The 12,707-nt window shown below is 44.1% G+C and overlaps 1 protein-coding gene across 2 annotated transcripts in view; it reads left to right on the top strand.

The window, feature by feature from the left end:
- Positions 1-12,707, top strand: part of IRAK3 (interleukin 1 receptor associated kinase 3) — a 50,667-nt gene that overhangs the window by 27,285 nt on the left and 10,675 nt on the right. For both annotated transcript variants that reach the window (XM_041756709.1, XM_041756708.1), the window contains exons 7-8: positions 913-1,027; positions 1,973-2,091. In XM_041756709.1, the coding sequence (XP_041612643.1) occupies positions 913-1,027; positions 1,973-2,091 (234 nt within the window). The remainder of the gene's footprint in view (positions 1-912; positions 1,028-1,972; positions 2,092-12,707) is intronic.

The following is a 12,707-nucleotide window of genomic DNA, read 5'->3' as shown; positions in this document are numbered from 1 at the left end:
TAAGCAAATGGTCATTTCTGCTCTGTGAGCAGGAGAGCAGAGCACCAGGCCATGGCTGTGTCTATATGAGGTCTGCTATCTGCTTTCCAAAAAAGATTTCTGTCTCTGAATTATTTTAAGGTGCAAGACGGACCAGGCAGTGGTATAGATCAGTTGTTTAGGGAGCCAAATACGCCAGCTCAATTCTTTTTCAGTCCACTGCTTTTCATTTCGTAGTGAGAGTCTGCATTATACGAGGTATAAGAGGTCTTATGCCATAGGCATTTTTGACCTGTTTAAAAGTAAAATATGTCTCTGTGCAGGTCCATACACACACGTACAAGACATACTTCTTTAAGGAAGGAGGAAGGAAAGAAATCTGAAGACGTGCATATGTGTGTTTTATAGGAAAGTTTTGCCATTGAAGAAACTAATAATAAGGTTTTATAAATAGAATCTTTTTTAAAAAAAAGCTTTATTTTAATATCCCCAAGCATGCCTAGAACATAGTAGGCATTCGATAAATAATTAAATTGAACTGAGTTTGTGGTACAGGTGAAGTTCACGTTTTATATTTCACAGTTGTTACCTGCGTTCCACTGTGATGATACAGCCATTCAAGAAATAGTTTTGGGGCGTCTGTGTGGGTCAGTTGGCCAAGCGTCCAACTCTTGGTTTCTGCCTAGGTTATGACCTTAGAATCGTGAGATCGAGGCCTGTATCAGACTCTCTGCTCAGCGGAGCTACACTCTTTAGACCAATTTGGGGAATAAATCTGTGCCATGTGTCCAATGAGATTACTTCCCCCTGGGCCAAATCTATATTCTGCTTTACACCCATTCCCCAGCCCACCCTATCGCCCCCAGATGACAGTGTGGTTCGTTTCCTATTTGAATAAATAATCTGATGGATTTAAACATCTTTTTTCTCAAGGTTTCATCATCCAAACATACTGGAGTTGGCTGCTTATTTTACAGAGAATGAGAAGTTCTGCTTGGTATATCCATATATGAGAAACGGATCCCTTTCTGACAGATTGCAGTGTGTAGTAAGTCACACCTTGACCCCCCCTTGATGCTCTGACCCCCTGAAGCCCTGGAGAAGCTGCTGAAACCTCCTGAAGGATCCAGCAGGCCACTATGGATTCACATGAAGGGATAGCCAACAATGTGTTTCCCAAAGAAGTAGAGGACTTTCCATGATTTAATATTTTACTCTAAAAAAAAAAAAAAAAGCCTGCCTAAATACCTGAGTGACTGTGTGCTGTGCAGCACGGTGGCCAAACGACTTGCTGAGTCCTTACTCCTTATTGATTGATTCCATATCTCAAATGAGTTTACATTAACTACCCTTATTTCTTACTCACATAGCTTCGCACAAGTAGCGTTCAGTACAAAGGGTAGACATAAAAGTGACAGAGCCTCCTTAAAGAGAAAGGTTGAATAATGCCTTGATTTCTCGTGTTTTTGAAAGAGAAGCTTAAAAATTCATTCTCAATAGGTCAAATTTTAGTTGGGTAAGTGTAAAAACAGTATTCTCAGTTACCCACACTATGATGCCACAAGTAATTTTTAAATCTTATTTAATGAAAAAAAAAATTATAAGTAGCCTCCATACCCAGGGTGGATCCCATTGTTGAGCTTGAACTTATGACCCTGAGATCAAGACCTGAACTGACATCAAGAGTCAAATGCTTACCCAACTGGGCCGCCTAGCGGCCCCTTATTTAGTGAACATTTAAACCTAGTTACCTTACGAGCCATATTTTGATTAAACTAATATTAAAATTATTGGATATCCCCATTGGCTACGAAAAGGCCTAGAACTGTTGGTAGTAGAGGAAAACGTTATCTCAAATTACAAATAGGTTATGGCAAACCAAAATGTTCATTCCCCTACCTCACCCCACCTCACCATCTGCTTCTCTTTTGGCATACCTCTAGGTGTGGGTACACACCTTCCACTCCTAAACCAACTACTGTTGTCTTTTTAGGGTCACACGGCCCCACTCTCTTGGCACATTCGAATCAGTGTTTTATTGGGAACAGCCAGAGCCATTCAGTACTTGCACAACACGGAGCCGTGCTCAGTCATCTGTGGCAGTGTATCAAGGTAAATTATCCCAAAGCTTGAGGTTGCACCCAAAAGCCCCTTTCATCAGCACAGGTGAGTCAGACTTCACACTATTTTCTTCTACCTGCAGTTTCCCTGGTATGTGTGTATAAAGATTAAGAATTCTCATCTAAGAGGGGGTGCCTGGATGACTCAGTCAATTAAGCATCCAACTCTTGGTTTTGGCTTGGGTCATGGTCTCCAGGTGATGGTCTCAGGGTCACGGATCAGCCTGTGTGGGGCTCCGAGTGCTCAGTGTGGAGTCTGCTTGGGATTCTCTCTCTCCCTCTCCCCGTGCACCCCCCGCGCCTGCTGTGTATGTGCTCGCTCTCTCTTTCTCAAGATAAATAAAATTTAAAAAGAAAAAAAAATTCTCATCTAAGTATTTAAAATCTGACTTTTTTCTTAGTGAAGTATAATGGCATATGACTCCTAATTAGTTTCAGGTGTACATTATAGAGAGTCAGTTTTTTTTATTAATGAAAATTGTATCTACCCAATGTAAAAAGCTACATTTATATGGCCAAAGGGAGAGTTTATATTATCTTTGGGAATTATTAACGAACAACGTAGGATAGACAGTTTTGTGTATTTTATTAATTATACCTGACACTAAACTTTGAAATGAACCTGTATTAATCTCCCTTTTTTCTTCATAAGTGAGTTTTAAGGGAAGGCTAAGTGACTTCTATGGAGATTCCCAGCAAGATAACAACAGTAGACAGTAGACGGTAATTAAAATTCTTTGTCACTGAGTCCCCAGGGCCTTGCTGATTCCACGGAGCCTGCAGCCTCATAGCTTTACCTATTCATGTGTGACAAGCCAAGCCGGGACTCTGCTGTTCATTTTTGAGACATGAGAAAATTAGAAGCAACGTCTTCCATCTTTCTTTTCTTTTCTTTTCTTTTCTTTTCTTTTCTTTTCTTTTCTTTTCTTTTCTTTTCTTTTCTTTTCTTTTCTTTTCTTTCTTTTCTTTCTTTCTTTCTTTTTTTTTTTTTCTCCAGTTAGACCTAAAGAATCATTCAGACAGAGAGTAGATACTCTGTAGCAAAATCCCCCTGGTGAATTTTTCCGGTGTGCCCTTCATCTCGAATCAGTCCAAAAGTAGATAAATACACCTTTGCTGCCTAGCAGGGATAACTGAATTTAAAAGGCTTCTGTCTCTTCTGAACCATCCCCTGGGATCTTGAAAAAAAGCTTTTAGTGTGCTTTTGAGTTGAGCAAAAGAGGGACTGGTTGCTTACTTCTTTGTGTTTCTGGTGAAATGAACTCTATATAAAAAGACTCTAGATTTTTCCTGAGTCCTGGGGGTGTGCAGAAACAAGCCAGGGCCATCTGCTCCCATGGCGGTGTGACAGTTCATCAGCTCTGGTGGCCCCATAGAATCAGCACACAGTGGGTGCTCCCTCTCGGGATCTGGGACCCAGATGCACAGCCACGGTGTCGGGGGGTCAGTTCCAAAGGGCAGAGGCAATCCCCCTACCTCACCACCAGCTCAGCATAGTGGATGCTCATGTATGTCGTATCTGCGTAAATAAATATCCAGCATTTTCCTGTATGCCTGTCCTTCCTTTGGTTTATACTTAAAATGAGCCTTGCTTATTTTCAGCCGCAGGCGGTAATACATTAATATTATTCATTTTTCTTTTGGGTAACTGAGTTCATCAAATCCTTTCCCGAAAGGAGAGCTTGATGGGAGAGGGGTGAGAAATGATAGATCAAGATTCTGGTACTTGATGGGGGCAGAGAATGGCACCCACTGGCACAAAGGGAGCGTCAGGGTGGAGGGGTCCAGACCCGGCTTCAGCCTGTGGCTGAGCCAGCGTCACCGCTGTGGGCCTGCCCAGCAGCATCTCTCTCCAGGGATCAGGTGAGAGCTCAGGCCCTGGCCCTGATACCCGCCTTCTTAGTGTGGATAGGTGTCTTCGGCCAGGTTCCCAAGAAGTAGGCTCAGAGGACAGATTGGCCGGCAGGAGGTTTTTTAGAGTGCTCCCAGGAACCACAGAAGTAAGGGAGGGATGGAGCAAGGTGGACTGGGACAACTGGAGAAGCTGCGCTGGGGTCTTGGAGTGGAGGCCTAATCAATGCCATGGGGAGCACTGGTGCTGGGTGACCCTTCGAGGACTTGCTGAAGTGCAGCAAGGCGCTTGGGCTTCTGCACCCCTGCGTCTGACTAGCCCTGCGTGTGGGGCTGTGACTATGACTTGAACGAGGCAGCTCCCTCCTACCAAGGACAGGTTCCAGGTAGGGGTTAGTGCGCTGTCAACAGCCACCCCTCCCTGGCTGGGGACCTGTGGTGTCCCTGGGTCCTGAAAGAGGGATCTGAGCCACACCCCTGCGGCCACTGCCCTCCCAGGGACAGATTGACTGCCGTGTGCTCTGCAAAACGGGACCAAATCATTTTTCTTTTTCATCTACTTTCCTCCCCACCTTCTTCTCACCCCTTTCTCTTAGCTCACTATCTCCTGGTGTCTCCGAGACATCTGATTTAAGAAGCTGACTCTCCGCTTAACGTGGTTCTCAGCAAATTTCTGGAAGCCTCAGTTTTTCCCCCTGCATGATGCTAATAAGAGTAATAGCATCTATCTCTTAGGATTAAATGAAATAAAATACATATGGTGCTTGGCAAAGAGTATGCACTCATCACGCACTCATCAAATGGTAGCTTCTCTTATAATTAGTGAAGACGTGGTAGGAATAGCAGTGGTAAAGGCTAAGAGATATGATGGCCAATCTGTTTTTTTACTTACCCCTCTTCTACCCACTGTCTGATTCCATTCGGGACACTATAACCAAAATACTAGAAAACGGGTGGCTTATAAACAACACGCTTTCATTTCTCATGGTTCTGAAGGCTGGACGTCCAAGACCATGGCACCAGCTGATTCTGTGTCTAGTGAGGATCCACTTTCTGATTCATAGATGCCCATCTTTTCTCTGTGTCCTCATAGGATGGAAGGGGCAAGGGGTCTCTCTGGGCCTTCTTTTATATGGGTACTAATGCCAATTGTGAGGGCCCTGCCCTCTTGACCCAATCACCTCCCAAAGGTCTCACCTCTACATACCATCCTCCTGGGGGTTAGGGTTTCAGTATATGAATTTGGAGGGGGACACAAACATTCTATACATGGTACTTACCTCTATCATCTATCTATTGTGTTTGAAAAGTAGACCCACATGGGGCACCTGGATGGCTCAGTGGTGGAGAATCTGCCTTCAGCTCAAGGCCAAACAGGGACTGGAATAGAGTCCCACATGGGGCTCCCCACAGGGAACCTGCTTCTCTCTCTGCCTGTGTCTCTACCTTTCTCTCTGTGCCTCACATAAATAAATAAATAAACAAATAAATAAAATCTTTAAAAGGAGAGAGAGAAGTAGACCCACAAACTAAGCTCTGTTTTAAGAAAAATCACTTCTATATCAACATGTTTATTGAACATTTTGAAAATCATGTTTATTTTAATTTACAAATACTTATGGAACATCTGTTGTATGCAGAGCATCGTATTAGACCACATGGGGTAGATGTCAGTGATCATCGTCTTGTCCTTGAAGGTTCAACCTGGTTATCAGAGCAATAATACAAACACAGAAAAATATATAGGGCACCACTAAAGATGCCCAATGCCTGCCTGGGCTGAGAAGCCTCGTTCTAATGACAGAGTTCCGAGCCCAGATGGGGATGGGCCAAGGCAGTAGGTTGGTTGAAAGAACAGGAGAGAATATTCCTAGCGGAGGCAATCATTTGTTCAAGGGGAAGAGTCGAGTAGAGTTGCCAAGAGTATAATGAAAGGGAGACAGATGGGTTGAATGGAGAGAAAGGGACAAGAATGAGGAAGGGGCTTCTGGGAGGGATGAGGAATGTTGGGGGGCAGGGGTGAGCCAGCCTGAGGACCTTGGTAGGATAAGCTATGCTCTTATGAGGGACTCTGGAGCATTTCTGGGACTATAGGTGGGAACAGAATGATTGTGGAGTCTCTTACAGTGTCTCATACTTAGAAGGAGGCTATTTCTTCCAGGCTAGATCTCAGGGGCTTGTCTGGATGTGGCCAACTATAAAATAATTCCAGTAACCCTGCCGGACAGAGTGCCCAGCAGCTTTACAGGTACGCAACACCAAGAGAGATTGAGAATGGGTCCCAATGAGACCCAAGAGAGTGTCCGAGATGGAGAATTTCATGGAAGAGGCAGGATTTAAACTGGAAATGTGCTAACAATGTATTTCATTTTTGTAGTTGGTGAAGGGGGGATGATTGTTGCCTTTCGGGATCTTCCAAAGGGTTCGAGGACTCAAACATAACCATCTGTAGACTATGTCCACCCCGGGGAACATGTCAGGATGTGGAGTTCCTGGACTCTGGGCATTTCTCTGAGATTTTGGTTTCAGAGGACTCATCGGTGTGTCCCTGTCTGTTCCAGAACAAAGCAGCCCCTTCTCCAGCCAGTGAACTCTTGGCCTCTCCGCTGAGCCTGCCAGCAAGGATGTTAATTAGTACCAACTCTAACAGTAGATTCCCCACCCCTTCCTTGTGTGCACCTGTTCTCTAGACCCTGGAATGAGACCAATTCATTTCATTCAGGGCACCGAACATCTGACGGTAATGACATTCAGCCTCCAGCCGTCTTGACCAAATGTGAATTGGCTGACCCAGATTACCCTCCCAAATCTTTTAAATGAGCTCTTCACTCTGCTCTAAACTTGGGCCTTCCTGGCTCTTGGTCCCTGTTTGTACAGCTTGGTGCTTTGAGGAAAATCTGAGGTTCCTGTTCTCCTGCCTGTGTCCTATCAATTTTCTCATTCTTTGTAAGGAAGGGCAGCTTCTAGAAGCAATGTCATTCCGTTGCACAGCCCTGATAGTTGGCTCGATAAAGGACATCTCAAAATGTGTTTAACAGTGACCTTCTCTAGGACGACGAAATCAGTGCCCCCCCTTTTTTTTTTTTTTTTGATGGAGTATGAAATGGAAGATACTGTTACCTTTATTTTCTGCATTTGGATCTCAAACTGATGAATTGCAGGAGAGTTTGTCATACATTATTTGACTTTACTAAACAATGTTTTTAATAGTATGGAATGACATGGAACAATGTGCATAAAATAAGATTAAGTGAAAAAAGCCAAATTGAACTAGTATATAGTATACAGTTGTAACATTATAGAACTACAAACTCATGAATTTTTTAACAAGATTAAGGGGCGCCTAGGTGCTCAGCCGGGTAAGCCACCAGCTCTTGCTCTCAGCTCAGGGCTTGATCTCAGGGTCATGAGTTCAAGCCCTGCACTGGGCTCTGTGCTGGGCACGGAGCCTACTTTAAAACAGAAGATGCAAACCTATCAAAATATAACAAGTTTTTATTTAGATGGAGAGACTATGGCTTTTTAATAATGGTTTATTTTTTACTTGGATATCATGTTTTTAAAAAATTTTTATTTAAGGGTTTGTCTGGAAATGGGCTGGTGACTACTGCACCTCCTCCCAGAGTTGTGGGGATGAAGTGAGATAATGAATGCAAAGCCCAGGCCAAGGCTTGGCAGTAACTGTAATCCCTCCTACTTCATGGAGACCGTCTCTACATGTCTCATCCAGCCTGTCCTTGGACCCTTGCACAGTGTGTTGTTCATGCTCCATTGGGGTGCAACCCTAACGATTGCAACTTCATTTATTTTGAGCTAAAAATCTGTCTTCCTGTGACTCACCCATTAACCATTATTTTGCCACTGCAATGATCTGTACGTACCTGAGGAAAAGAAGAGATAAATTTCATTTCACTTTTGCTTGGTAATCATCAACAGTTTCTTAGTCTTTTATGAGTAGCTGAATAAAAGGGTGTTTTTTTCAGTTCATTGTGGTAAATTGAAAGAGTAGCAAACAGAGAAAGGAGGGTTAGGCTTCAGTCCTGGCTCTGCCATTAGCAAGCTATTTTGCAAAAAACAAGTCATTTTGAGCATGTGGGCTCATTTACCTCATCTGAAAAGGAAATGATTACACTCTAGTAGTGATGACAAATCTGTTTCATCTCACATTCCACCGCTGATTGATTGGTACTGACTTCCCACCTGCAAGGTTGAAAGGGAACCTGGGGGTGGGTGCATTCTGAACTCAGTTAGTGATGTCTGCCAAGAAAATAGGAAGAGATGCTTTGGCAGCATTTGGGCCATAAATCTGCCATGTGCAGAGTGGTCTGGGTCCACTTATGGTTTCAAATTCTCTTAATTAACAAACTGATTATATCGACAGATGTTTGCTTGGTGTCTTCTGTAGGCTCGACTTTAAGCTTACGTAAACAACAGAAGCTGGTCTCTGAGCAAGCACCACATGGTATAGTGCAGGCTGTACCGTGGGAACTTTGAGAAAGGGGGTGCCACTGGAATTCAGAGTGGTGGGGCGCAGACTTCATGGAGGAAGGGGTGTGTAGGCAGCAATAGGGGATTTGAATGAAAATAAGGGAGGGAAGAAGAGTACTCTGCAGGTGAAGGGAAAGTGCCCAGACAGTGATAAGCACCGTCTATCCCACCTGCACTGGTACGTGCTCCTGCAGTCGGGGCAGCCGATGGGCTGCAGACAGCTTAGGGAACTCTGTGAAAGCCAGCCTGACTTCACACCTGACCTGAAAGCCCACTGAATAACTCACTCCTCCCAGCAGCCCTGAGTGTGCACGTCATTGGCCTTATCTCAGAGTCACAGAGGTTTGTCATCTGCCTCTGTCCCGTGTCTGTAGATGGGGAAGGAGGCGGAGTTCCATGTTTGTGTGGGTCCAACAATCATGGTCTTTTGAGGCAATGCAGTGTTCCTGGCCAGGATTCCTGGGAGCGTGCTGGTTTCATGGGCAGAGACCGGGAGATTGGATGGGGAAGAGACCGTAACTAGGATGTGCAAGTTTGGAAATGCTGACGTCGGATTCCTAGCGAAAATGGCAGTGGTAGGCAGGAGGCTTTGAGAGGGAGAGTAGGCCTGAAAGTCTGCATTCGGAATCTTCGTCTCATTCAAGCAGCGAGAATAAATATCTTCTAAGGAGACACTGTCAAGGACACAGCTGCAGAACACCCAAGGAGGAAGCCAAGCCCACATTTCAAAGGTATTTTCAAGAAGTCTGGTGGTTTAGTTAGCCCAAAAATGTCTTAGTAATTTGAACTCTTCAAAGAGAATGTTATAAAAACAAAATTCATTTCCAGATGGTGGAATTTAAGGAGGAAAAAGGATTTGAAGAAAAGAATCTTGAAGAGTTGAAGTCTCTGTTCTTGGCAAAGTCTCTGTTATTTGGGAAACGAAGATGTTTTTGAATTACAGGATCACATAAAAGCATCTGAAAGCAGTAAACCTCCTTGTTATTTCCAGCCTATCCCTTAGCCAGCTTAATTGTTTTCACATTTATGAACGATTTTAAATTGAAATGCATTTTATCCTCGGCATTTTTCAGCCCAGGCATTCATTCCTGTTAATGTTTCCAAAGCCGAGATAATCTCGGTGAACATTTCTAATGTTTCCTATAAGATCATGTTCTCCAGCCGTATTGCCATGTGTCTCCTGCCAAGTGAAACAGCCTTTCGTATGAGGGAGGTGGTCTAGGAAAGGGAAGAGGGGGAAAGCCATGTGCTCACAAATGAATTTTTTAAAAAGGGAATTTGATCAGAGACGCCCGGTGGTAGTAGGGTAAGTAGGGGATTTCTTCGTGAGGGACGAGAACCCTGGTGGCTGGGAGGGAGGCGGGGAGGCCACAGGGCGGTGGCCCCTTCCTAGGACCGTGACACCCTTGCCCCTCCGCCTTTCCCCCCAGACCTGATGGTGTGGCAAAGAAGCAGCTCCGTGTCTAGTAGGGATGCAAAATCTGCAGGGAATGCAAAGTCTGTTGGTTTGATTGGTTCATTGTTTAATCTACGAGTCTCCTCCTTCTCCTTTCCCATCTCCCCCCACCTCCCAAAAAACACCCACTTTTGTTTTTCAGAAACATTTTAGATGTAAAAATTCTTTTCCCTCAGATTTTCCTATTTTCCTCAAGTGTCTCCCTTCTTATTAAATTTCCAAATATGTCTATTTTTTCCGAAGAGATGCCAGCGCAGTTAAATCGTACATAAACTTAAATTTTTCCTTTGATTTTTGTTTATCATCAGTGTCTCTAAACCCCAACATTCATTTATTTATGCACAGTCATGCATACACGCATGCACGCATATGTGCCAAACACCCCTTTTTTCTCTCCATGATCTTAGAGTATCTGGAAATGATACTTTAAATCAGGTTCTTCCAGAACTCTGGAACTATTTTGAAACTCAGCAGATGCCCTGAAACTAATTAACCCAAGGATCCTTAGATCTCCAGGGTCATTGTTGCAACCCCTTGTACCTTTGTCACTTCACATTGGTGCCTTGAACTTCTACAGATACCCAACCAACTTTCTTGGGATTTTAAGGCAGGTGTAGGATGGACAAAGGCCAGCCTACATCCTTCAGAGTATATTCTAAGGCCCTCCCTGTGTATCAGGAACTCTGATTACATTTTTTTCATTTAATCCTCGTAACAACCCAGAGAGGTAAGCATTCTCAGATCTTTTTACCCACGAGGAAACTGAGCCTTAAGGAAGTCATGCTAGTTTGGTTAGAGACCAAATTTCACATTTAATGCAGGAATACCCATTTAATGGCTGAGCGTAGGTCTCATAAGTCATCAGTAAAGCAACAGCAGCCTTTACTACTGTCCCTGAGTCCTGTCTGGGTTCAATGGAAGAGAGGGAGAAGGTTGTACAATCCAAAGGGGGAATAAAAGGCTTCAGCTTCATCAGATATATTGCATGCTGAAGGTTGGGGTGGGGAGTGTATGCCCTTTTTCAGTCACCTATAGGTTCCTTGAGACACTGGATCTTGCCTCATCTGGAGAGGGGTGTCTTGGTGTTGTAACAGCAGTGACACAGACGGCAAGATGTCCTGTTGCCTCAGGTTGTCATGAAGAGGCCAGCGGGTCCTCTTTATCTCTGAGTCCAATTTGTTGGAGTCCAGACTTTTCCAGAGAGTTTTCCAGGCACTCAAGGACTAGGCTGCTTTGCACCAATAACTCCCCCTAAAATCCTTTAAAAATTCATATTTTTAAAAACCAGTCATGTGCTTACATGTCAAATGTAATTTAGATTTGCATAAAATTGGAATCTAATTGCATAAAATGCATTTAGATTCCAATTCTGCGCTATAATCTAGATGCATCATCATGGTTTATATGTACATTTTAGGCCCCTGGGCTTTGGCTAAATCGGGAGAAAGACTGGAGAGCAAAGAAAGCAATTCTTGTACCCTGTGGGAGGTTCAAGTCCCCAGAGAGAATTGTGGTGGAGGCCCTTGGCAAGAGAGAGATGAAATATGTTACTCTCCAGAGTCAGGATACAAACTGACCACCTTGTGTAGGATTTTCCCCGTCTCCTCCGTGTACCACCCGATCCTTCTACTAGAAGAATTATTTAGAGGGACACCTGAGTGGCTCAGATGTTGAGCATCTGCCTTTGGCTCAGGGCGCGACCCCAGGGTCCCGGGATCGAGTCCCACATTGGGCTCCTCACAGGGAGCCTGCTTCTCCCTCTGCCTGTGTCTCTGCCTCTCTCTCTGTGTGTCTCTCATGAATAAATACATAAAATCTTAAAAAAAAAAAAGAATTATCTAGAAAGGTGATGGTCTGTGTTTCAGCAAGTAGCTTTGTGGGAAAGAATAGAAGAAATAGGTTGTAAAAATCCTAAATTGACAGTGTAGGCCATTACGTGTTTCTTGTCTCTCTCCTTGGTAAGCACGGTAGCTAGAGAGCTGCCCTTTTGTTCAACTATATCGTTATATGATTGTAGTTATTTTATGTTGTCTTTATTTTACTGGTCTGTCTTTACCCCCATGGGACAAACGTATTCCATTGACCTGTGTGATGGCTGAAGGCGGTGTATGAATGCTCTATTTAGGGCTGCAGCGAGGGAAGGAATCCGGGCAGAGCTCGTAGTTGACGGGGCTTTTGCAGTTCCTACTTTCTTTAAACAGAACATTCTTCTTCCTCAGCCACTGTTGACTTTTATTTAGAACTTTTATTTAGAACACTGCACTCAAAATTCGTGTTATGCACTAAAGCCTGCTGGTGAACAACTTGTCTTTTCACCAACTATCTTCATTAAAAGTGTAAATGCAGTGCCCTAGATTCTTACTGATGGCCTCTCACTGGCCCACAGTCCTCTGTGGGTTTTATTGCATCACCCCTTGTGGTTACCCCACTTTCCTTAAGTGTGTCCGAAGCGTGAGTCAACAGTTGCTCAAAGCTCCCCACCAGCTTTGCTGAGGGTCAAATAAAAGAATCGGATTGTGGATTTTGTTTTTGACGCTTGCCTTTTTTTTTTTTTCTTTTGTGCCCAGGAAAGATATATTCTTCAGGAATTCTAAGTGTTTTACAAAGTCAGCTTTTGCATCCTCATGGGTCTAAGCTTTTTAGAGCTGGAGTTGAGGAAGAAGAGGGCGAGATGTTTGACACTGAAACTCTGGCATTCAGGGTTTTCCTGTCCTTCTCTGCTGAAATCAAGCATGTGCATGCAGAGGGTGGGGGTGTATGCAGAAGAGAGCTGGGCGGTCAGTGCAGCAGAAGTGGAGGGGGAGAGGGTGGGG

This window comes from Vulpes lagopus, chromosome 5 (assembly GCF_018345385.1).
Source record: "Vulpes lagopus strain Blue_001 chromosome 5, ASM1834538v1, whole genome shotgun sequence".
Taxonomy (NCBI): Eukaryota; Metazoa; Chordata; class Mammalia; order Carnivora; family Canidae; genus Vulpes; species Vulpes lagopus.
Note: the sequence above shows the minus strand (reverse complement) of the source record. Positions and strands in the feature narration are given on the sequence as shown.